This window comes from Oncorhynchus tshawytscha, linkage group LG34, assembly GCF_018296145.1.
Source record: "Oncorhynchus tshawytscha isolate Ot180627B linkage group LG34, Otsh_v2.0, whole genome shotgun sequence".
In the NCBI taxonomy this organism is placed as follows: Eukaryota; Metazoa; Chordata; class Actinopteri; order Salmoniformes; family Salmonidae; genus Oncorhynchus; species Oncorhynchus tshawytscha.
In genome coordinates, this window is record NC_056462.1 from 10214065 (window position 1) to 10238249 (window position 24185).

General features: G+C 40.0%; 4 protein-coding genes across 7 annotated transcripts in view; 1 reads left to right on the plus strand and 3 right to left on the minus strand.

Moving 5' to 3' along the window:
- LOC112231940 (zinc finger protein 583) overlaps window positions 1-24185 on the plus strand; it is a 969163-nt gene that overhangs the window by 478670 nt on the left and 466308 nt on the right. The gene's annotated exons all lie outside the window — the stretch shown is intronic.
- Window positions 1-24185, minus strand: part of LOC112231889 (zinc finger protein with KRAB and SCAN domains 8-like) — a 359191-nt gene that overhangs the window by 294636 nt on the left and 40370 nt on the right. The window lies entirely within an intron of this gene.
- Window positions 1-24185, minus strand: part of LOC112231888 (zinc finger protein 629) — a 233573-nt gene that overhangs the window by 180708 nt on the left and 28680 nt on the right. The window lies entirely within an intron of this gene.
- LOC121841791 (zinc finger protein 34-like) lies at window positions 10984-14560 on the minus strand. Its single transcript, XM_042311943.1, has 3 exons — window positions 14090-14560; window positions 12613-12743; window positions 10984-12433 (listed from the first exon to the last, which is right to left on the minus strand). The coding sequence occupies exons 1-3, from the start codon at window positions 14364-14366 to the stop codon at window positions 11345-11347; spliced, it is 1497 nt and encodes a 498-aa protein (XP_042167877.1). The 5' UTR covers window positions 14367-14560; the 3' UTR covers window positions 10984-11344.

Consider the following 24185-nt stretch of genomic DNA (forward strand, 5'->3'; position numbering starts at 1 on the left):
TACAGTGTAGACATTGTTAATGTTGTTAATGACTATTGTAGCTAGAAACGGCAGATTTCTACATAGGCGTACAGAGGCCCATTATCAGAAACCATCTCTCAGCAGTCTCAACGTCAACAGTGAAGAGGCGACTACGGGATGCTGGCCTTCTAGGCAGTTGCAAAGAAAATGCCATTAAGATGGGCAAAAGAACACAGACATTGGACAGAGGAACTTTGCATAGAAGGCCAGCATCCCGGAGTCGCCTCTTCACTGTTGACGCTGAGACTGGTGTTTTGCGGGTTCTATTTAATGAAGCTGCCAGTTGACGACTTGTGAGGCTTCTGTTTCTCAAACTAGACATTAATGTACATGTCCTCTTGCTCAGTTGTGGACCGGGGCCTCCATCTACTCTTTCTATTCTGGTTAGGGCCAGTTTGTGCTGTTCTGTGAAGGGAGTAGTACACAGCTTTTGGCAATTTCTCGCATTTCTTATTTCTCAGAACAAGAATAGACTGACGAGTTTCAGAGGAAAGTTCTTTGTTTTTGGCCGTTTTGAACCCACAAATGCTGATGCTCCAGATACTCAACAAGTCTAAAGAAGGCCAGTTTTATTGCTTCTTTAATCAGAACAACAGTTTTCAGCTGTGCTAACATACTTGCAAAAGGGTTTTCTAATGATCAATTAGCCTTTTTAAAAGGATAAACTTGGATTAGCTAACACAATGTGTCATTGGAACACAGGAGTGATGGTTGCTAATAATGGGCCTATGTAGATATTCTATTAAAAATAAATCTGCCGTTTCCTGCTACAATAGTCATTTACAACATTAACAATGTCAACACTGTATTTCTGATCAATTTGATGTTATTTTAATGGACAAAAAATGTGCTTTTCTTTCAAAAACAAGGACATTTCTAACTGACCCCAAACTTTTGAACAGTAGTATAAGTTTTAAAAGTATGTTACATATCGAGATTTTAAGACTCTAAGGTTCTATCTTCAAGAAGATGATTGAGATAATTGGCTTTACATTTCTGAACCCTCATTGGTTTGAATGGTGTCAGCCATTTTTATCTTGTATTCTTTTTAACTAAACAACATGAATTGGGTTATTTAGAGTACTATATATATGTAGAGAACATTGATCAGAACAAAGCTACATCAATAAGACAATTTTGAAAAAAATTCAGATAGAACCTTATGGTCCCAAGCTCGCGATTTTGTGTTTGTACCGGGGCAAATCTGGTGTTTTTAGATGTAATGCAAACTATATTAGATCAAATCCAGACAGGAACTTTTATTCAGGACAGGTGCCCCAAATTACACGTTTGATAACATTGACAGAGGTAGTAATAAAAAAGGCAAATTTAGGGAGCCTCCAGAGGCTGAAATATGTAATCGCTACAAATAATTTACAGGACACCTAGAGACTACTATTCCCAACTACCAAAGACAATTACTTTTTTTTCTCAAAGTAAGAAAATCTATTCAAGAATTGACACATTTTATTCCTAAAAATGCAATAAACTAATTACTAGATTAAAAAATGAATGATATAGTGTGATATCGGATCGTTGTCTGGTATCATGCTTAATTACACAAACAGAAATTACACTTAGCGACAGAATCTGTAGAATGAACAGAGCGCATGTTCTGGACCCAAAATGTATTAAATACGTAAACAAAAGAATAACAACCATTACAAATGTAGAAATGGAGGACAAAGAAAAGCCGACCCCCAATATAATTTGGGATGCCTTTAAAGTGTATATTAGGGGACTGATAGTCTCATACTCGGCAAAAATAAAATCTGATTTAGAAATGATAATTGTAAGAAAAATAAATCACTATCTTACAAAAAGCTGATAAGTCTTTTACATTTTCTTGTTTGCCTTGTATTATCTGAACTTGAGCAGGAATACAATCTTTTACTTTTGAAGAGAGCCTACAACTACAGGTTAAACTCAAATAAAGCATACTACTTAATGGCAAATAAATCTGGTAACTATCTCGCAGCTCTAACAAAACGCTACATTTATATTTTAAAAGATACAAATGTGGTAATTAGAAACAACGCGATTAATGACCATTTTAAAAGCTTATATGAAAATGTATAGAAATCAGAATTAAACAACAATTGGATGGATCCTATAGCCTTAGACTCAAGAACCCTGAAGCAATTATCAGCAGACAAAAAAACAATCACTGAAAACAGATCACCCGAAAATAAATATTGGATACTGTTAAAACATGACTTTCCCATTACCATTATATTAAACATTTTGGGGCAAAGTAGTGCACCTCTTTACACAAATGACAACACTCGTCACTCAGTTCAGTACGACCTAGTTCCATGTATCAAACTGTTATTTCAGTTATATTAAAACCAGGAAAATCTGGAGAGTCCCATGCTGATTATAGACCCACAAGTTTAATAAATTGTGACAATACAATAATAGCAAAGCTTATAAGCATTAGCATGGCAAAAGTCTTACCAGACTTGATACATATCAATCAACAGGGTTGAAAAGAAATAGACACAAACAAATACAAGGACATGTTTAATACAATACGCAAAAAAATGAGAAAGATTTATCAATAATGGCTGTTGATGCCGAAAAGGCTTTTGACCGTCTTAAATGGTCTTTTCTATTCAAAACTTTAGAATCTTTCAAGTTTCCAGGAGAAATAATATATTTAAATAAATTATATCAATATCATAAATCAAATAATACATTACCTGATGAGATTGCTTTAGAAAGGGGCACAAGACAGGGATGTCCTCTCTCACCCCCCTCCTGTTGACAGAAGTAAAAAGCAATTTTGGACTGACCAATGAGGATATATTCAAATACTGTACATGCAACTAAAGTTACATATCACAAAATGTTGATTTGAAATCTTTTGGACATCAGAGAGACATTGAGGGAATCTTATTTAAGTCAGTAAAGGATGTTCATATGATAGATAAGATATACAAAACCTTACAGAGAGCATATCCACCTGACAATCTCTTACTATTGGAACCAACACTTAAAAAGAACTGATGTTGGCACATGATGGAGGGAAAGTTGGAGCATAACTAATGAAATTACAGCAAATGTATGCTTAATCCGGTATAAACCAACGGATAGAATTCATCATACAAGACACAAAATTCACAAATAACTCAATAATCCATGCATTCTGGGAAAGCTATGAAGTCCAAAAGTTATGGGCTGAGTTAGAAAATTGGCTGTCAGAAGTATTACAATGTTAATTTTAATCTGTCTGCAAATGTCAAGACATGTAATATGGGGGTGTAGTGAGATACCCAATGGGCTGGACGATTCTCTTATTTTGAAAAAAGATATACTAAAATCCTGGAAATCAATCAATCCACCATCATTACACAATGGAACAATCAAATTATTTATTATTGAAATAGCATGGGCGACCTAGAAAAATAAACGGGTACAATTTAAGGCCAAAGTAGCAAACAATAATGCAGGCACTAGGGATGGGAGTGTGAGCATGTGGATCTGGGCAGATGAGCTGTAGTTTTGTGTGCATCTGTAAATTCTTGTTCATATGTGTATGTTTGTATTTAGTGTGGGGGGAAAACACAAAACATACAGTGCCCTCACAGTATTCACACCCCTTGACTTTATCCACATTTTGTGGAAGCATGAATTTAAAATTGATTACATTGAGATGTTTTGTCACTGGCCTAGGCACAATAAATACCCCATAATGTTATGTTTTTTTAAATGTTACAATTTTTTTTAAATAAAAAGCTAAAATGTCGTCAATACGTATTCAACCCCTTCGTTATGGCAAGCCTAAATAAGTAAAGGAGTAAAAATGTGCTTAACATGTCACATAATACGTTGCATGGACTCACTCTGTGTGCAATAATACTGTTTAACATGTTCTTTATGACTGCCTCATCTCTGTACCCCACACAAATCCACGCAGTGAATTTCAAACAGCACCTATTTTACCCATCTATTGGTAGATAGGTAAAAATATTTTTAAAAGCTGACGTTAAATATCCCTTTGAGCATGATGAAGTTATTAATTATACTTTTGATGGTCTATCAATTCACCCAGTCATTACAAAGATACAGGCATCCCTCCTAACTCAGTTGCAAGAGAAGAAGGAAGCCGCTCAGGGATTTCACCATGTGGCCAATGGTGACTTTGAAACAGTCAGAGTTTAATGGCTGTGATAGAAAACTGAGGATGGATCAACACAATTTTTGTAGTTACTCAACAATACCTACCTAATTGACTGAGGAAGCCTGTACAGAATACAAATATTCCAAAACATTCATCTTGTTTGCACTAAAGTAATACTGCAAAAAAATGTGTTAAAGCAATACACTTTTTGTCCTGAATACAAAGTGTCATGTTTGGGGCAAATACAATACAACACATTACTGAGTACCACTCTCCATATTTTCAGTCATAGTGGTGCCTGCATCATGTTAAAGGTATGCTTGTAATCGTCAAGGACGGGGGAGTTTTTCAAGACAAAAAAGAAATGGAATGGAGCTAAATAAAAAATTATTTAAAAAACCTGGTTCCGTCTGCTTTCCACCAGACACTGGGAGATTAATTCACCTTTCAGCAGGCAAATAACCTGGAACACAAAGCCAGATCTACACTGGAATTGCGTACCAACACATCCTCCGAGAGCAACTTCTCCCAACCATCCAGGAACAGTTTGGTGACGAACAATGCCTTTTCCAGCATGATGGAGCACCTTGCCATAAGGCAAAAGTGATAACTAAGTGGCTCGGGGAACAATACATCAATATTTTGGGTCCATGGCCAGGAAACTCCCCAGACCTTAATCCCATTGAGAACTTGTGGTCAATCCTCAAGAGGCGGGTGGACAAACAAAACCCCACAAATTCTGACAAACTCCAAGCATTGATTATGCAAGAATGGGCTGCCATCAGTCAGGATGTGGCCCAGAAGTTAATTGACAGCATACCAGGGCGGATTGCAGAGGTCTTGAAAAAGAAGGGTCAACACTGCAAATATTGACTCTTTGCATCAACTTCATGTAATTGTCAATAAAAGCCTTTGACACGTATGAAACGTGTGTAATTATACTTCAGTATTCCATAGTAACATCTGACAAAAATATCTAAAGACACTGAGGCAGCAGATTTGAAAATGTATATTTGTGTCATTCTCAACTTTTGGCCCTGAGTGTACACTCATGGAAATGCTCATATTTTGAACATGAACAACCGTTCATTCGAAAAGAATTAGCAATTTACATATTTACAAGTGTATGCCTTTGTTGTCCTCTGTGAACGCCAGTGCGTATGCTGGATAGTCAGTTGACAGAGTCTCTGGTTTGTACACCAGAGATCAGTCTTTCATAGTTGAAGCTTGTTTTAATGGATACGTCAGAGTACCATTCGGGAAACGTTCTTGAGAATAGATCTTTCAGAGTACCATTTATCTTAGATCGGATGCGTTTACCGGACTAAAGTGTTTAAACAGCTGCAGACTGAATAATTGGTCTTTTAGTTTGTAGATTTCTTAACCATTTCAGATTGGGGATGATCTCCACATTCTCTGGTCTTGTCCTTTGGTAGAGTTGTAGTTTAAACCATTTTGCAACATCCGGCTCACGCCTTAGTCATGGCCACTGACTGATCATAAGTTTCTATGAAAAACAATTCTCATTTAGAAGAATAAAATCATTGTTATCTTTCAAAGTATTCTTATGCGTAATCATTTATTTTATACAACATTCAGATGCAAACCCCATAATTGAGAAGTGTATACAAACAAAGATACAGTGATGTGTATGTTCTGTCCTTCATGAGGTCGCTAAATGAAACAAACTCGACATGACTGTTCCTTTAGTGTCCACGGACCGGTTGCACATTATCCAAAATATAAATATTGTTTAATTCTCCAATTTTGGGGATGTAGGAGTTTTTGGCATGTCTCTCTTTCTCCCAAAGTCACACATTCCAATCCCAATACTGCAGAGCCCAGAGGCGCAGAGTATTTTATGATCGCCATAACATGGCCCTCGCCACCTCTCTCCTCTGCGGGAGAGAGAGGACGCTGTAGAGCAGACTCACTGTAACCTGATCCTTCAGATCTTCACAGGAGAGTTATGACAACCAAAAATGACAAGGCAAAAACAGGTTCTTTAGACATTTAAAAAAAAAGTTATATCACAATTACACAAGTATTCAGACCCTTTGCTCAGTACTTCGTTGAAGCACCTTTGGCAGCGAATACAGCCTCGAGTCTTCTTGGATATGATGCTACATGCTTGGCACATGGGAGTTTCTCATTCTTCTCTGCAGATCCTCTCAAGCTCTGTCAGGTTGGATGGGGAGCGTTGCTGCACAGCTGTTTTCAGGTCTCCCCATAGACGTTCGATCCGGGCTCTGGCTGGGCCACTCAAGGACATTTAGAGACTTGTGCCGAAGCCATTCCTGTGTTGTCTTGGCTGTGTGCTTAGGGTCGTTGTCCTGTTGGAAGTTGAACCTTTGCCCCCGTCTGAGGTCCTGAGCGCTCTGGAGAAGGCTTTCATTAAGGATCTCTCTGTACTTTGCTCCCTTCATCTTTCCCTCGATCCTGACTAGTCTCCCAAAAACATCTCTAAAGCATGATGCTGCCACCACCATGCTTCACCGTAGGGATGGTGCCAGGTTTCCTCCTGACGTGATGCTTGGTATTCAGGCCAAAAAGTTCAATCTTGGTTTCATCAGACCAGAGAATCTTGTTTCTCATGGTCTGAGAGTCTTTAGGTGCCTTTTGGCAAACTCCAAGCGGGCTGTCAGGTGCCTTTTAATGAGGAGTGGCTTCCGTCCTGCCACTTGTCGTGGAAATTTCCTCTATTTACCAAATCATGAGCGCAAACCACACACAAGTCAGAGTTAGTTATCAAAGTCCATCTTTAATTATATCAGCTCTATCACAATCCTGTGACTCTCAGATAAATTCAGTGTCTCTCAATGAATTCTCTGAGAGCCCCTTCTGCATTGCAACTGCGATCCTTTAATAGCAAAGAACACACATAGTCAGACAGCATAGACATAATAAATCGTTCAGCTTTGTCTCCTTACTCAAACCCCGAAACCATAAACCAACCCTCCATATCAACAGGCATATATCAAATTGTCATTTAGATACAACCAATCCTGGACAAACTCACGGAGAGGATAGAATGATTCCAGACACTGCCATCCTCCTTTCCCCAATGGGAAAAGTAGGGAGTGGCTGGCACAGACAGCCTCTCCCCTCTCTCCCCTCTCTGCGGCCCATGCAACTTAGTCTTGACATAGAACAGATAACTGCAACCCTGCCACAGTATTATACAAAAATAACATTCTTGATGAGAAGTAACTTACAAACATATGATGAATATAAAACATCTTACCTATGTTACCAACAAATTCTGATTATTCCACAACACACTCTACCATAAAGGCCTGATTTGGTGGAGTGCTACAGAGATGGTTGTCCTTCTTGAAGGTTCTCCCATCTCCACGGAGGAACTCTCGAGCGCTGTCAGAGTTACCATCGGGTTCTTGGGCACCTCCCTGACCAAGGCCCTTCTCCCCTGACTGCTCGGTTTGGCTGGGCGGCCAGCTCTAGGAAGAGTCTTGGTGGTTCCAAACTTCCATTTAAGAATGATGTAGGCCACTGTGTTCTTGGGGACCTTCAATGCTGCAGACATTTTTTGGTACCTTTCCCAAGATCTGTGCCTTGACACAATCCTGTCTCGGAGATCTACGGACAATTCCTTCGACCTCATGGCTTGGTTTTTGCTCTGACATTAATTGTTAACTGTGGGACCTTATATAGACAGGTGTATGCCTTTCCAAATCATGTCCAATCAATTTAATTTACCACAGGTGGACTCCAGTCAAGTTCTAGAAACATCTCAAGGATGATCAATGGAAACAGGATGCACCTGAGCTCAATTTCGAGTCTTATAGCAAATGGTCTGAATACTTATGTAAATAAGGTATTGTTTAGTTTTTTGCACTAAACAATACATTTGCAAAAATGTGTGTAGATTGCTGAGAAAAAATATATATTTAATCTATTTTAGAAAAAAATAAGGCTAACAAAATGTGGAAAAAGTCAAGGGTTCTGAATACTTCCGTGTTTTATTTTTCATATGTTTTTACAAATGTTAGAATTTGTCTTCTACTTGACATTACAGAGTATTGTGTGTAGATTGTTTATTATATATATATTTTTCACAATTAAATAATTTTATCCCACTTTGTAACACAACAAAATGTGGAAAAAGTCAAGGGGTGTGAATACTTCCTGATGGAACTGTGTGTATATATAGAAAATGATTGCAGTTTATCAAGTTCATGCAGATTTTTTGTGTGGTTTTCATATGGTGTATTTAACTTTTATGTTTAATAAACACATAATGGGACTTTCCATTCTAAGACTTTGAGACTCTCTCTTTAGTATACATCACATCTGATATCACCCTATTCTGCACACAAACAACAGGCTTTATAACCAATATAGAGAATTGTCGATGTCACAGGAAGGCCAAAACGATCATCAAGGACATCAACTACCCGAGCCACGGCCTGTTCACCCTGCTATCATCGAGAAGGCGAGGTCAGTACAGGTGCATCAGAGCTGGGACCAAGAGACTGAAAAACAGCTTCTATCTCAAGGCTGTTAAATAGCCATCACTAGCTGGCCTCCATCCAGTACGCTGTCCTGAACTTAAGTCACAGTCAGCCTGCTACCATCCAGTTACTCAACCCTGCACCTAGAGGCTGCTGCCCTATGTACATAGACATGGAATCACTGGTCACTTTAATAATTAAACACGGGTCACTTTGATGTTTACATAGTGTTTTACTCATTTCATATGTATTTACTGTATTTTAGTCAATGCCATCCTATACAACTGTTGCTGTACAACTATTGCTGTATACAGTTCCAGTCTAAATACTATTTTCTACATTGTGCAAAGCTGTCAGCAAGGCAAAGGGTGTCTACTTTGAAGAATCTCAAATATAAAATATATTTTGATTTGTTTAGCACTTTTTTTGGTTACTACATGATTCCATATTTCATAGGTTTGATGTCTTTGCTATTATTCTACAATATAGAAAATAATACAAATAAAGAGTAGGTGTGTCCAAACTTTTGACTGGTACTGTATATACTATTCTATCCACATACTGCCCATAATGTCTACAGATCCCATCACATTTATACTCCAGACTCCGCTCATCCTAATATTTATATATTTCTTATTTCCAATCTTTTACTTTTAGATCTGTGTGTATTGTTGTGAAGTGTTAGATATTACTGCACTGCTGGAGCTAGGGACACAAGCATTTTGCTACACCCGCAATAACATCTGCTAAATATGTGTATGCGACCAATAAGATTTGATTTGATTTGGATTTATACAGGTAAGTGCCAAAATAAAGGAAACACCAACATAAACTGTCTGAATAGGGCATTGAGACACCACGACCCACTAGAACAGCTTCAATGCACCTTGGCATAGATTCAACATGTGTCTGGAAGTCTATTGGAGGGATGCGACACCATTCTTCCACAAGAAATTTGGTGTTTTGTTGATGGTGGTGTATAACGCCTTCTCGGGTACCGCTCCAGAATTGGTTTGAGATCTGGTGACTGAGACCCACACACCCTTTAAACCCCCTATGCTCCTTTGAGAGCCCTCTTTCAATGTCACTTTGATCTATTATTTTAGCATTGGTAGCCAATATGATGGGAAACTTTTGCTCAAGTGTTTCCTTTATTTGGGCAGTTAGCTATACACTTGCTAAATATACCTACACACTAACAAACACTGTCGGGTTTGTCTGACGATGACTTTTGACTTTTAATAGCTGACTTATTTTAACCCCAACATCATATTTATGTACACCATGATGGGTTTAACACCAATGAAGTCATTCTGTAACTACAGTACAGGACTCAAACGTAGTGGGGATGGGTAAACACTCCATGTTGAAAGTGTGTTTATTGTGTGTGTGTACGTATCTGAAGGAGTGTCTGTATAATCTGTATCATAACATCAAAGATCCACCACCACATTTTACAGTAGGTATGGAGTTATTTTCTGCTTATGCATTATCATTTCGATGCCAAATGTGCGGGAAAAAGAGTATATAGACTTTTTCTACTGTATTATTGACCGTATGTTTGTTTATTCCATGTGTAACTGTTGTTGTATGTGTCGAACTGCTGTGCTTTATCTTGGCCAGGTCGCAGTTGTAAATGAGCAGTTGTAATTGTTCTCAACTAGCCTACCTGGTTAAATAAAGGTGAAATAAAAAAATTAAAAATCAGCAGCACCTCTGGACCCTCCTCCTGGAAGAGAGAGGTGATACAGATTACACAGACATACACTCCCTCAGGTATATACACACACAGATAAACACACTTTCAACATAGTGTTTACCCATCCTCACTACATTTGAGTCCTATACTGTCGTTACAGAATGACTTCCACTTGTTGAAATTGGCCTACAACAGAATAACAAAAATAAAACACATGCATTACCATGGTAGAAATTGAAAGAGAACACTTTGATTATGGTAAATTATCAGACAAAAGGTGAGGACACAACAGTTCACCTGACACAAGACTGAATCCAGACATGACATTGTTAATTTGATGTGCATTTTATATTTACTGTACATTTCTCAGCATTTTGCCATTGAGGAATTGAAGCAAGCACACTTGTCATTTCGTTGTTGTTTGTAACACAGCCCCGCTGGACATAAATTTGATGTTGTGGGTAAATATGAGTCATCGATGATAAGTCAAAAGTCAGACAAACCTGATTAAACCATTTTTGACGTGTACGGTAAGTGTTTGTTAGTGTGTGGGTATGTGTAGGTATATTTAGTAAGTGTATATTGGTTATAAAACACTGTCGGGTATGTATGCAGAATAGAGTGAGATCAGTGATGTATACTAAAGAGAGTCAATGAAAGTCTTAGAATGAAAAGTCACATTTTGTGTTTATTAAACAAAAACAAGTGTTAAATACACCATAGGAAAACCACACACCTCAACTAAAAATCTGGATGAACTTGATAAACTCAATTATTTTTTTCATTCAAAATCTGGAAGTAATGAAATAGGCATTTGTGAACATCATATATCCTACACAGTACAAACACAATATGTAACAGACATTTTAGACTTAAATATGCTTTATTATTTCACACAATTCTGGATGCAATATTCTACCCAGGAATATTCAACACTGAAATCTGTTACTCGTTATTCCAAATGCATCTGTGGATCTTTTCTGCAGACAACAATGACAATGCACCTTTGTCTTTAATGCAGGGTTTGATCTAAACGTCAGAAGACCTTTCTCCCATATGGACCTTCAGGTGCATCTTCAGGTTGCAAGCCTGGGCGAAGCGCATTTGACACTGGGTACAGCTATAAGGTTTCTCCCCTGTGTGGACCCTCTGGTGTCTCTTCAGGGTGCCGGCCTGAGCAAAGCGCATGTGACACTGGTTACAGCTGAAGGGTTTTTCCCCTGTGTGGATCCTCTGGTGGATCTCCACCTTCTGGGGGTAGCTGAAGCCTTTGTTACAAAACATGCAGAGGAACCTTTTCTCTTTACTACCGCCTGATGTTGCTCCCCCTCCCTGAGCCTGGGCTCTAGCCATGTCGTTTGAGTTCAATACCTGATCGAAAAGGACGCGTCCGTGTGAATCGGAAGGTGCCATCGACGTGGACACAGGGTCGCGATCCCTGAGCGAGTGTAAAGGGTAGTGGGTTGCAACATTTGGATTTGCCTGTAAGCTTTCCCTGTAGTCTAAGAAGTCACTAGTGTTAACCTGCGGCTGGCCTCCTAAGTGAGTCTTGTCTGCATTCCATGTCAGAGGAGCATCGCCCTCCACTTTCACAGTCATCTCATCTATGACCAGACCCTCTCCTTTCTTATCTAGGCGCCCTTCAGAGTATACACTACTACTGTACCGGTTCCAGTCCCCTCTCATTGGATTAGTCTGTGTATCTAAGCCCACAGGCATGTCACCAGGTATCATCTCTGTCTCTGTAACATATGAACAGGATGGATCATTGCCAGTCTGTAATGCGTCACCCGAGTCCTGATGGGACAGAACCGTCCTCGGGCTCAGGTTACCGTGAAGTAAATACTTTGAACGGGGAGCAGGAGGACAGCCCAGTCGCTCCAGCACTGTTAAAGTTTTTGTGTCTGTCTCTGACTTGAGGATGGCGTTTGGCATTCCATTGACCTCCGTTATGCTGCATTGGGTCCTAGGCTGCGCTGGGGTGATGGTGGGGTCCTCCGTAGCTACAGGGGGCACTCCAGCCAATCCAGTCTGGATGTCTCTGCTGTGTTTTGGGTCCTCCTCTCCTTCAGACCTCTCCAGCTTGACCCCAGGACCTGCAGCCTCTGCATCTGCAGACTAACACAAGAAGAGAGGAGGTGATTATCAGTACATGAATTGAACTGGATAACAATGGAAGTCTTACTTCCGACTTCAAATGTACATGAACCTGTACATGTATGCAAGTGAATAGCTGAGGGGAGCCAATCTGAAATAAACTGGCAACATTTGATGTGATGTAATACTATTGCACTAACCTCTATCACAATAACTTGCTGGGTTGAGGTTCCACTCCACTCATCAACAGTGATTGGTTGGTCATCTCTCCATGTATTGTGTCCCGCTGGCTTCACAAAGCTCCTGTAGCCTCCAGTGAGATGCCCTTCACCTGAGAGAGTGATTTGGGCAAAAGAGGTGGTTCACGACATCGCAGACAAAAATTACAAATAGTATCCGTAATGTTCGTAGAAATATTTCCAACGTTTTTTATAATCAATCCTCAGGTTGTTTTTACAATATCTAAATCGATAATATATCAACCGGGAATGTAGCTTCTTCAATAGAAGAGAGAGAGAAAATGGCTGCTCCAAGCTGTTGCGCATACAAAACGCTGCTGGCACCCAGCCATACAATGACGCGATGTGATCTTTCTCGCTCATTTTTCAAAATAATAGCCTGAAACTATGTCTAAAGACTGTTCACACCATGGGGAAGCCATAGGAAAAGGAATCGGATTGATATCCCTTTAAATGGAGCGAAGGCAGGCTATGGAACATGGAGCTTTCAAAAGAGGCCACTTCCTTGTTTGATTTTCCTCAGGTTTTCGCCTGCAATATCAGTTCTGTTATACTCACAGACAATATTTTGACAGTTTTGGAAACTTTATAGTGTTTTCTATCCCAATCTGACAATTATATGCATATTCTAGAGTCTGGGCCTGAGAAATAGGCAGTTTAATTTGGGTACGTTTTTTCATCCAAACATCAAAATACTGCCCCCTACACTCAAGAGGTTAAGTTAGGTACTGTCATTGCTATATTGTACACTATTGGCAGTTTTGACACTGACTAGAATTGGCAAGGATGTAAATCGGCCAATCAGCCCGCGGCTGGTTTGAGTATTTTTTTACAAACTCAATATACTTTGAAATTACTAAACTCTGTGTAGAAATGATAATGGTCCCACATTCATACAGTTTCATGATTGTGTCCAGCTTACTAATAATCAATTAAATCAATTAAGGTAGCATCCAAAAACGATGGATGGAGGACAATTATTTTGTTAATTTTGACAGCAAGGAAACATTTTAAATTCAGTGCAGTCCTCCAGACCTCAATGGACAACTTCTTGATAATGTTTATATATATTTTCCAGTTTTTTAAACACCAAATACAAAACATACACATGAACAACAACTTACAGACGCACACAAACAGACTACATCCGCATTCTCACACCTCCATCACTAGTGCTTGCCACATGGCCTTAAATAGTTTTTCCTCGGTCGCCCATGCTATTTCAATAATAATCATTCGATTTTTTCCATTTGGTTAATGATGGCGGATTCAATGATTTCCACGATTTTAATATACACAGTACGTTCTTTCAAGATGAATGATGAGAAGAAAAACGTCCAGCCCATTGGGTATCTCACTACACCCCCATTTGTCATGTTTTCATTTAGTAAGTAATAGGAAATGCAATAAATTATCCTCGGACTTCTGCTAAATGTACCTCTTGCCATTCCTCTGCATCGGACGAGGGTCTTGGCACTACAGGGACGACTGGCGAGAACGCGTTCTCGCGTTGTCCTCTCTGCGCGCTCCCGTGCCACTTTCGATTCCAGTAGTTTCCTCCGCAATGCCATGTTTTCTTTCTGGCTTCGAGTTATTTCCAAACGAAACACTGCATAGTCATCGTCTACGAGTTTACAGATCTCTGCCACGGCTGCATTCGCTAGAACCTCCATAATGGAGGCTATTTGAGTGTGAAACACCATACAGTTAGCCATTGTTTGCTAACGTTAGCAGCTAGCGTTAACTAGATAATGTCCTGACTATAACGCGAATGAAAGACTACCTGGGGTACATATGTGATACTGTGCTGTTAAATTTGTCATATTTTGAGTTCCATGGTGTGAATAAATGTCTAAATAAAAACCGATAACGTGGAAATGGTTGTTGGTCACTTCACTTGTTTCTTCTTCTTTGGTATAATGGCGTTTGCAACAATTATATGTGCATTGCGCCACCTACTGTACACGTGGATAATAAAGTCACCTCCCAAAAAATGTGGTGTAAAAAATACATATAAAAAATTCCATACAAACTATCAAAAACGAAATGTTAAACTAAATCAGCCTGCTTTTCTGTTCTAATCAGGTCGCTACACAAGCTCAGAATGATCCTGTGAGGGCGGGACATTTCCTAACGACAGTAGTCCTTGCAGTGCTTCTGCCATTAAGTCTCGGAGGACGAAAATCTTCTTGGCTCCAGATATGTCCAGCTTCTTGGACACTTGTGCAGTTAACAACTGTAGCTATAAATGCTACAAAATACACCTTATTCACAATATTTGTATCCAGATTGACGTATAACATTTGCAACTGGTTGAGGTGCATCCACTGCAATATCTTCTTCAGAACATGCCCCTTCAACTTTCTTCACTGCCTCCACGTAGGAGATTTGCTGTACAGCCCTGATCCTTGACACCTCAACCGCTTTCACCCTAAGAGGTCACTCAGGAAATTCGGAAATATGATCCCCACCAGAAGGTGTTTAGCTTGTCTGGGAGCAAGATGTCGGTGACCGCGACGAGGCTGGTTTTCCCTTTGTAATCTGTGATTGTCTGTAGACCCTGCCACATACGTCTCGTACTGCAGACTGTAAACACAAATTGCACAGAAGAGAATATGAAGGTTTATATAAGAAATTCTTTGCTGTACACACAGAAACATGATGTTATAACATTTTAACCACAGTCAAGCCTATCTATCACTGTGATTCAAGTTCCTAACATTATGAAGCCATTGGAGTTTATTTTAAAGTTTTTAAAAAATTCTTAAATGTACCCCTTTTTCTCCCTAATTTTGTGGTATCCAATTGGTAGTTACAGTCTTGTCCCATCACTGCAACTCAGGAGAGGCGTAGGTCGAGAGCTGTACGTCCTCCGGAAAACAACCCAGCCAAGCCGCACTGCTTCTTGACACAATGCCCGCTTAACCCGGAAGTCAGCTGCACCAATGTGTCGGGGAAAACACCGTACACCTGGCGATCTGTCAGCATGCATTGTGCCCGGCCCGCCACAGGAGTCGCTAGTGCACGATGGGACAAGAACATCCCTGCCGGCCAAACCCTCCCCTAACCCGGACGACGCTGGGCCAGTTGTGAGCCGCCCCATGGGTCTCAGGGGCACGGCCGCATGCGACAGAGCCTGGACTCGAACCAGGATCTCTAGTGGCACAGCTAGCACTGCGCCACTCAGGAGGCCTATTTTTAAAGTTTTGATTCAAGAATTAAGTAAACGTTTTGGTTCGACAGTAATAAGTAAAACTCAGTCCCTGTAATGACACAAACAAAAGACTAGTCAGTTAGTACAGAGTCAGTTTTGTATTTAATTTAAACAAAATGGTCATATAGTCAACTGTGAACTACATTACTTTTATTGCAAAAAACGATAAATGATAACATTAATTTGAATACTTTGGAAAAGGTTCAACATTACATTACACACAGCTTCACTATTTCACGTCACGTATACATGAATTAAGGCACTGTCATTATCTCACTATAAAGCAGTATCAACCTAAAGGGACAAAGCATTTTTACAGACACCATCACCATAATCATCTACTCCGCCTCATCATCCTTAATTCACATCATCCACTTTTCTATACATCTAAATCCAACAGAATTCATTACAATCTAACTAGTTCTATATTTTCAGTGCATACAAGCAAACTGCCTCTCTCCCATGTGGACCTTCAGGTGCCTCTTCAAGTGGTGCTGGTGGGAGAACCTCTTCTCACACTGGGGGCAGCTGTATGGTTTCTCCCCTGTGTGGACCCTCTGGTGCCTCTTCAGCTTGGAGGAGTGGGAGAAACTCGCCCGACACAGGTGGCAGCCGAAAGGTTTCTCCCCTGTGTGCATCCTCTGGTGGTTCTCCACCTGTTTGGGGAAGCTGAAGGCTTTCCCACAGAATGAACACGGGAAGCGCTTCTCTTTGCCACCAGATCTACTGATGGCATTACTACTACTGTCATTTGTCAATAGGCTTGTGTAGCCATTTAGTGTTGAGGCACTGGCATTGTCTGAGGTCTGGTTTAACATAGGGAGAGTGTGTGAAGGATGAAAGCCAGGGAGTGTCTGTGTTGTGGCAGGGTCCATGTTCCAATTGATAGATCCTATAGAAGGCAGGCTGAAGGCAGCACCTGTTAAGGGGTTAACCTGAGGCGCAATCAGTCTTTTTGTATCACAACTATAGGAGCAGGATGGAGCATCGCTAGCAGAGTCTGTATCTGTTCTCTCCAGCTGCATACGGACACCTCCCCATCCCCGTAGACCAAATCTAAGTCTCGCCTTCGTCTCAGCCAGTCTGTTGTCATGGAGAATGAGTTCGGATGTTGTTTTGTGTTCGACTGTCTGTTTCTGGTAGTGGTCAACAATGTTGTTCACCAGCCCAGAGTTGAGGACGCTGTCCCATCCACTGACCTCCACTATGTCACCTCTGGTCCTGGCCTGCTCAGTGATGTTGTCCCCTGGGTCCTTGCCTGCACCGGTCTGGGTCTGGGAATCCGAGATGGCTTCCCAGTCTCCTGTGTTAGCCTTCAGCCATCCACCTGCAGGAAGAGGTTAGAAAATATACTTTATAAACATGGCAGAGAAAACTCTACATATGAAGTATTTTGTTAATTACCTGGTAAAGTTAATACATTATAATGTTTGTGTTTTTTGTATGTAAAAATTTGTTTTTTAATTTTATGAATGAAGAGAAAAGTATAGCCAGGTGCATCATTATTCCCATTGAAAATATATTACTGTATGTAGGCTATATGTATTTCTCCCTTACTTTTCTCCCCCATCTTTAGTCCACTCAGCAGATTAATGCTCTCTGGTCTGTCTTCTACTGTCTCCTCTTTGACCAACAACAGATCAGGCTTCCCATCCTCCATGTCTACTGACTGTAAGAGATACAGAGTGAGAGGATGTTGGATCAAGAAAGCTGATATGAGCACCCTGCAATTGAGCATCTTCTGATTGGGCAATGAAGGATTGCCATGAGTACTATGCAAATGTTAGTTGATTTGATTACTAGACACTTTTTAATGGTTTGATCATTCAAAGGCATGTTCCCACACTTAAGACAAAAATCAATCAAGACCTTTGAATCAAATTTATTGGTCACGTACACATATTTTGCAGATGGTATTGCAGGTGCAGCGAAATGCTTATGTTTCTAGCTCCAAGAGTACCTAACAATACAAAACAATTCACAGAAGAACAATATTTAAGAAGGATCAGAAGAGTCCGGAAAACAGTGTGATGGTTTGGGGATGCTTTGCTGCCTCAGGACCTGGACGACTTGCCTTAATAGAAAGGAACCATGAGTTCTGCTCTGTATCAGATAATTCTACAGGAGAATGTCAGTCCATCCATCTGAGCTGAAGCACAGCTTGGTCATGCAGCAAGACAATGATCCAAAACAAACAATCAAGTCTACATGAAAATGGTTAAAAAGCAACAAATGTGAAGTTTTGTAAAGGCCTAGTCAAAGACCAGACCTAATCCCTATTGGGATGTTGTGGCCAGACTTGAAATGAGCATTTAATGTTTGAAAACCAACAAATGTCGCTGAGTTAAAGCAGTTCTGCATTCAAAAGTGAGCGAAAATCCCTCCACAACGACATGGGAGACTGATCAACAACTACAGGAACCATTTGGTTGCAGTCATTGCAGCTAAAGGTGGCACACCCAGTTATTGAGTATAAGGGGGCAATTACTTTTTCACACAGTGGAATTGGGTGTTGCATAACTTTGTTAATTAAATAAAATATATATTTGAGGGGATTATTTGTAAACTCAGGTTCCCTTTATCTGATATTAGGTTTTGGTTGAAGATCTGATGACATTCAGTATAAAAAATATGTGGAAATAGAGAAAATCCTAAAGGAGGCACATACTTTTTCACGGCACAAAAAAAATTCAAATAAAATGACAACAGATTTTTTTTTAAATTAAAAATATCACAACGTCCCTTGTTTCATGAGCCGTTATAAAAGTTCTCAGAAATGTTCCATACACACAAATCCTGCTTCTTCACCTGCGGGATCGTCTGAGCCACCCAGGCAGCTGATGAAACTGGGGGTTTGCACAACCGAAGAATTTCTACACAAACTGTCAGAAACCACAAACTGTCAGAAACTGTCTCGTTGTCCTCACCAGGGTCTTGACATGCCTGCAGTTCGTCGTTGTAACCGACTTCAGTGGGCAAATGTTCACCTTAGATGGCCACTGGCCCGCTGGGGAAGTGTGCTCTTCACGGATGAATTCCGGTTTCAACTGCACCGGGCAGGTGGCAGACAGTATGGCGTCTTGCGGGCGAGCGACTTGCTGACGTCAACGTTGTGAACAGAACGCCCCGTGGTGGTGGAGTTATGGTATGGGGAGGCATAAGCTATAGATAACGAACACAATTGCATTTTATTGCTGGCAATTTGAATGCACAAAGATACTGTAACGACATCCTGAGTCCCATTGTTGTGCCACTCATCCGCCACCATCACCTCATGTTTCAGCATGATAATGCACAGCCCAATGTCACAAAGATCTGTACACAATTCCTGGAAGCTGAAAATTTCCCAGTTCTTCCATGACCTGCATACTCACCAGACACCATTGAGCATTTTTGGGATGCTCTGGATTGACGAGTACGACCGCGTGTTCCATGTTTTTATTTATATCTTTTTTTATTAACCCCCCCCTTCGGAGGACAAATATCGTCGTTTTTTTTTTACAGCTTTTTTGCTGCATATACCTACATTTTCCATATACATTTTCCATTCATGGTACTTTTATATAAAGCAGTCACGTAACAATAATACATTAGCAAACATAAACTCTTTAATCCCAACCCTCAGCCACTCTCAGCCCATCCCACCTATCACCATAGACCACCCTCGTTTGGTTTCCATATGCCACATATTTTTCAATTGTGTTGTTTTACAAAATGTTTGAACCTTTCCAATCGTATATTATCCACAGATTGTAACCTAAAGATGAAAACCTTTCCTACAGGTACTTTTATATTATTTATTGACTGACTATGGCTTTCCAAATTGCCCAACACTGCTATTTGTAAGGTTAATTTTAAGTGCATTTTTTAACCATTCCTTAACCTGTGACCAGAAACAAGCTACATAGGGGCAATACCAGAATAAATCTATCTATTGATTCTGTCTCTTCGCAACAAACTCTACAGAGCTGAGATTGTTGCATGCCCCATATACAGTGGGGCACAAAAGTATTTAGTCAGCCACCAATTGTGCAAGTTCTCCCACTTAAAAAGATGAGAGAGGCCTGTAATTTTCATCATAGGTACACCAACTATGACAGACAAAATGAGAAAAAAAAATCCAGAAAATCACATTGTAGGATTTTTAATGAAATTATTTGCAAATTATGGTGGAAAATAAGTATTTGGTCAATAACAAAAGTTTATCTCAATACTTTGTTATATACCCTTTGTTGGCAATGACAGAGGTCAAACGTTTTCTGTAAGTCTTCACAAGGTTTTCACACACTGTTGCTGGTATTTTGGCCCATTCCTCCTTGCAGATCTCCTCTAGAGCAGTGATGTTTTGGGGCTGTTGCTGGGCAACACGGACTTTCAACTCCCTCCAAAGATTTTCTATGGGGTTGAGATCTGGAGACTGGTTAGGCCACTCCAGGACCTTGAAATGCTTCTTACGAAGCCACTCCTTTATTGCCCGGGCGGTGTGTTTGGGATCACTGTCATGCTGAAAGACCCAGCCACGTTTCATCTTCAATGCCCTTGCTGATGGAAGGAGGTTTTCACTCAAAATCTCACGATACATGGCCCCATTCATTCTTTCCTTTACACGGATCAGTCGTCCTTGTCCCTTTGCAGAAAAACAGCCCCCAAGCATGATGTTTCCACCCCCATGCTTCACAGTAGGTATGGTGTTCTTTGGATGCAACTCAGCATTCTTTGTCCTCCAAACACGACGAGTTGAGTTTTTACCAAAAAGTTATATTTTGGTTTCATCTGACCATATGACATTCTCCCAATCTTCTTCTCGATCATCCAAATGCTCTCTTGCAAACTTCAGATGGGCCTGGACATGTATTGGCTTAAGCAGGAGGACACGTCTGGCACTGCAGAATTTGAGTCCCTGGCGGTGTAGTGTGTTACTGATGGTAGGCTTCGTTACTTTGGTCCCAGCTCTCTGCAGGTCATTCACTAGGTCCCCCCGTATGGTTCTGGGATTTTTGCTCACCGTTCTTGTGATAATTTTGACCCCACGGGGTGAAATCTTGCGAAGAGCCCCAGATCGAGGGAGATTATCAGTGGTCTTGTATGTCTTCCATTTCCTAATAATTGCTCCCACAGTTGATTTCTTCAAACCATGCTGCTTCCCTATTGCAGATTCAGTCTTCCCAGCCTGGTGCAAGTCTACAATTTTGTTTCTGGTGTCCTTTGACAGCTCTTTGGTCTTAGCCATAGTGGAGTTTGGAGTGTGACTGTTTGAGGTTGTGGACAGGTGTATTTTATACTGATAACAAGTTCAAACAGGTGCCATTAATACAGGTAACGAGTGGAGGACAGAGGAGCCTCTTAAAGAAGAAGTTACAGGTCTGTGAGAGCCATAAATCTTGCTTGTTTGTAGGTGACCAAATACTTATTTTCCACCATAATTTGCCAATAAATTCATTAAAAATCCTACAATGTGATTTTCTGGATTTTTTTTTGTCTGTCATAGTTGAAGTGTACCTATGATGAAAATTACAGGCCTCTCTCATCTTTTTAAGTGGGAGAACTTGCATAATTGGTGGCTGACTAAATACTCCTCCCCCCCACTGTATATAGCATTCTGTCAGTGGCAAGTATGTTATATAATAATTTCAATTGAAAAACTCTAAGTGTTGAATCAAGTGTAGATTTTGTACCAGTTCATAAACCATGTGTCATGGAATTGGTACATCGAAAATATCCTCCCATTTATTTTGCAACCTGTATGGCGCAGCTGTCCTGTATGGCACAGCTGTTTCTATTCATGCCAGTTCCTTTCAGCCAATTTGTATCTTTAATATATGGTAGGCAAACAAGTTCCCTACCTTCTCCCTTTTCCACTTGCCTCCTCCATTTTTGTGGTAGTGCTGCAATCAGTTGGTTGTAATTTTGTATTGAGCAGATATTCCCATATATTTTCGATAACTGCATATGTGACACAACTCCTCAGTTTCTATTCACAATATAATTAATAAATATAATAACCTTCCAAAAAATGTTTTTTTTATTAATAAGTATATTTGGGTATAACCATAACATTTGTTGGAATATTCTATCTTTTATGGAGGATAAAACTGAAATTGTAACCAGCTTTGTATGGCTTGTTTAAGAAAGGGTGATACGTTAAAAAAAAAATCATTTTCAATTAGTCAGAAATGAGAAGTTGTAATCTGTATAAAGGCAAAAAGGCCATTTTTGAACAAAGGATGAGCCTTTCTTAATAATCTACTGGAGAACCATTTTGGGTTTAAGTATAATTTATGTATCAGTGAAGCTTTTAGTGAGAGGTTTAAAGATTTAATATTTAATCATTTTAGCCCCCCAAACTCATATTCATTATATAAATAGGCACGTTTTATTTGGTCTGGCTTAGCATTCCAAATCAAATGAAATATTTTTTGCTCATATGATTTAAAAAATGAGTCATCTGAAGTAGGCAGTGCCATTAGTAAGTAAGTAAACTGTGATAGGACCAAAGAGTTAATCAATGTGATTTTTCCATAGAGTGTTTACCTCTCCATGGTTGCAGAATCATATCTATTTTTGCTAACTTTCTATTGAAATTAATTGTGGTAAATTCAACTATATTTTTTAGATGTGAAAACCAAGTATGTCTACTTCACCATCCGCCCATTTTATTGGTAAACTACATGGTAAACACTATTTTTTTTACGATCCAATAGATAATATGGTGCACTTGTCGTAATTAGGTTTTAATCCAGAGAGGCTAGAAAAGTGATCAAGACCTTCAATGAGACTGTGCAGGGATCCAGATTGTGTATTTAAGACAAAACTAGAATCGTCGGCATACATTGACACTTTTGTTTTTATCCCCTGGATTTCTAACCCCCTGTTCTTGTTTGGTCTCATTTTAATAGCTAGCGTTTCAATAAATAGATATGGAGACAACGGACAGCCTTGTTTTACTTAAAAAGCTCAATATTTTCTGAGAAGTAACCATTATTTACTATTTTACATCTGGGGTTGCTGTACTTAACTTTAACCCATTGTATAAGAGATTCACCAAAATTAAAGTAATCCAGGCATTTATATATAAATTGTAGTCGTACTTTATAAAACGTCTTTTCAAAATCTGCTATGAAGATCATACCTGGTATCTTCGATGTTTCATAATGTTCAAGTAATTGTCGTATATTATCTCCAATATATCGTCGATGTAAAAAACCTGTCTGATCAGGATGAATAATATCTGGTAAAATCTTTTTTTTAAACACAAGGCCAAATCTACACTGGAGTTGCTTACCAAGAAGACAGTGAGTTTTCTTGAGTGACCGAGTTACAGTTTTGACTTAAATCGACTTGAGAATATATGGCAAGACCTAAAAATGGGCCTCCCGGGTGGCGCAGTGGTTAAGGGCGCTGTACTGCAGCGCCAGCTGTGCCATCAGAGTCCCTGGGTTCGCGCCCAGGCTCTGTCGTAACTGGCCGCGACTGGGAGGTCCGTGGGGCGACGCACAATTGGCCTAGCGTCGTCCGGGTTAGGGAGGGCTTGGTCGGTAGGGATGTCCTTGTCTCATCGCGCACCAGCGCAATGCGCGCTAACCAAGGTTGCCAGGTGCATGGTGTACCCTCTGACACATTGGTGCGGCTGGCTTCCGGGTTGGATGCGCGCTGTGTTAAGAAGCAGTACGGCTTGTTGTGTATCGGAGGACGCATGACTTTCAACCTTCGTCTCTCCCGAGCCCGTACGGGAGTTGTAGCGATGAGACAAGATAGTAGCTACTACAACAATTGGATACCACGAAATTGGGGAGAAAAAGGGGTAAAAAAAAAGACAAACTTGATGAAGTTTGAAAATAATATGCAGGTTTAGAAAGCTCTTGGAGACGTACTTAATTGTACTTAATTTTCAATAAAATTTCAATAAACCTGTTTTCACTTTGTCATTATGGGGTTTTGTGTGTAGGGTGATAAAATGTTTTTAATCCATTTTTAATTCAGCTGTAACACAACAACATGTGGAATAAGTCAAGGGGTATGAATACTTTCTGAAGGCACAGTAATCTAACCGGTACAGTAGCAGTGTATACTCTGAAGGGTGCCTAGATAAGGAAAGGGAGGGTCTGGTCATAGATGAGGTGACTGTGAAAGTGGAGGGCGATGCTCTTCTGACATGGAATTCAGATGGGACTCTAGATAACAATTTTCAGGTCTTGCCATAGATTCTCAAGTAGATGTAAGTCAAAACTGTAACTCAGCCACTCAGGAAAATTCACTGTCTTCTTGGTAGACAGTGAATACAGTGTATATTTGGCCTTGTGTTTTAGGTTACTGTCCTGCA

Coding starts and splice junctions, on each gene's coding strand:
- LOC121841791 (XM_042311943.1), bottom strand. CDS start 14,366: ATGGCTAACTGTATGGTGTTTCACACTCAAATAGCCTCCATTATGGAG. Junction 12,744..14,089: donor ATGCAGAGGAATGGCAAGAG/GTACATTTAGCA, acceptor TCACTCTCTCAG/GTGAAGGGCATCTCACTGGA. Junction 12,434..12,612: donor AGCAAGTTATTGTGATAGAG/GTTAGTGCAATA, acceptor TTCTTGTGTTAG/TCTGCAGATGCAGAGGCTGC.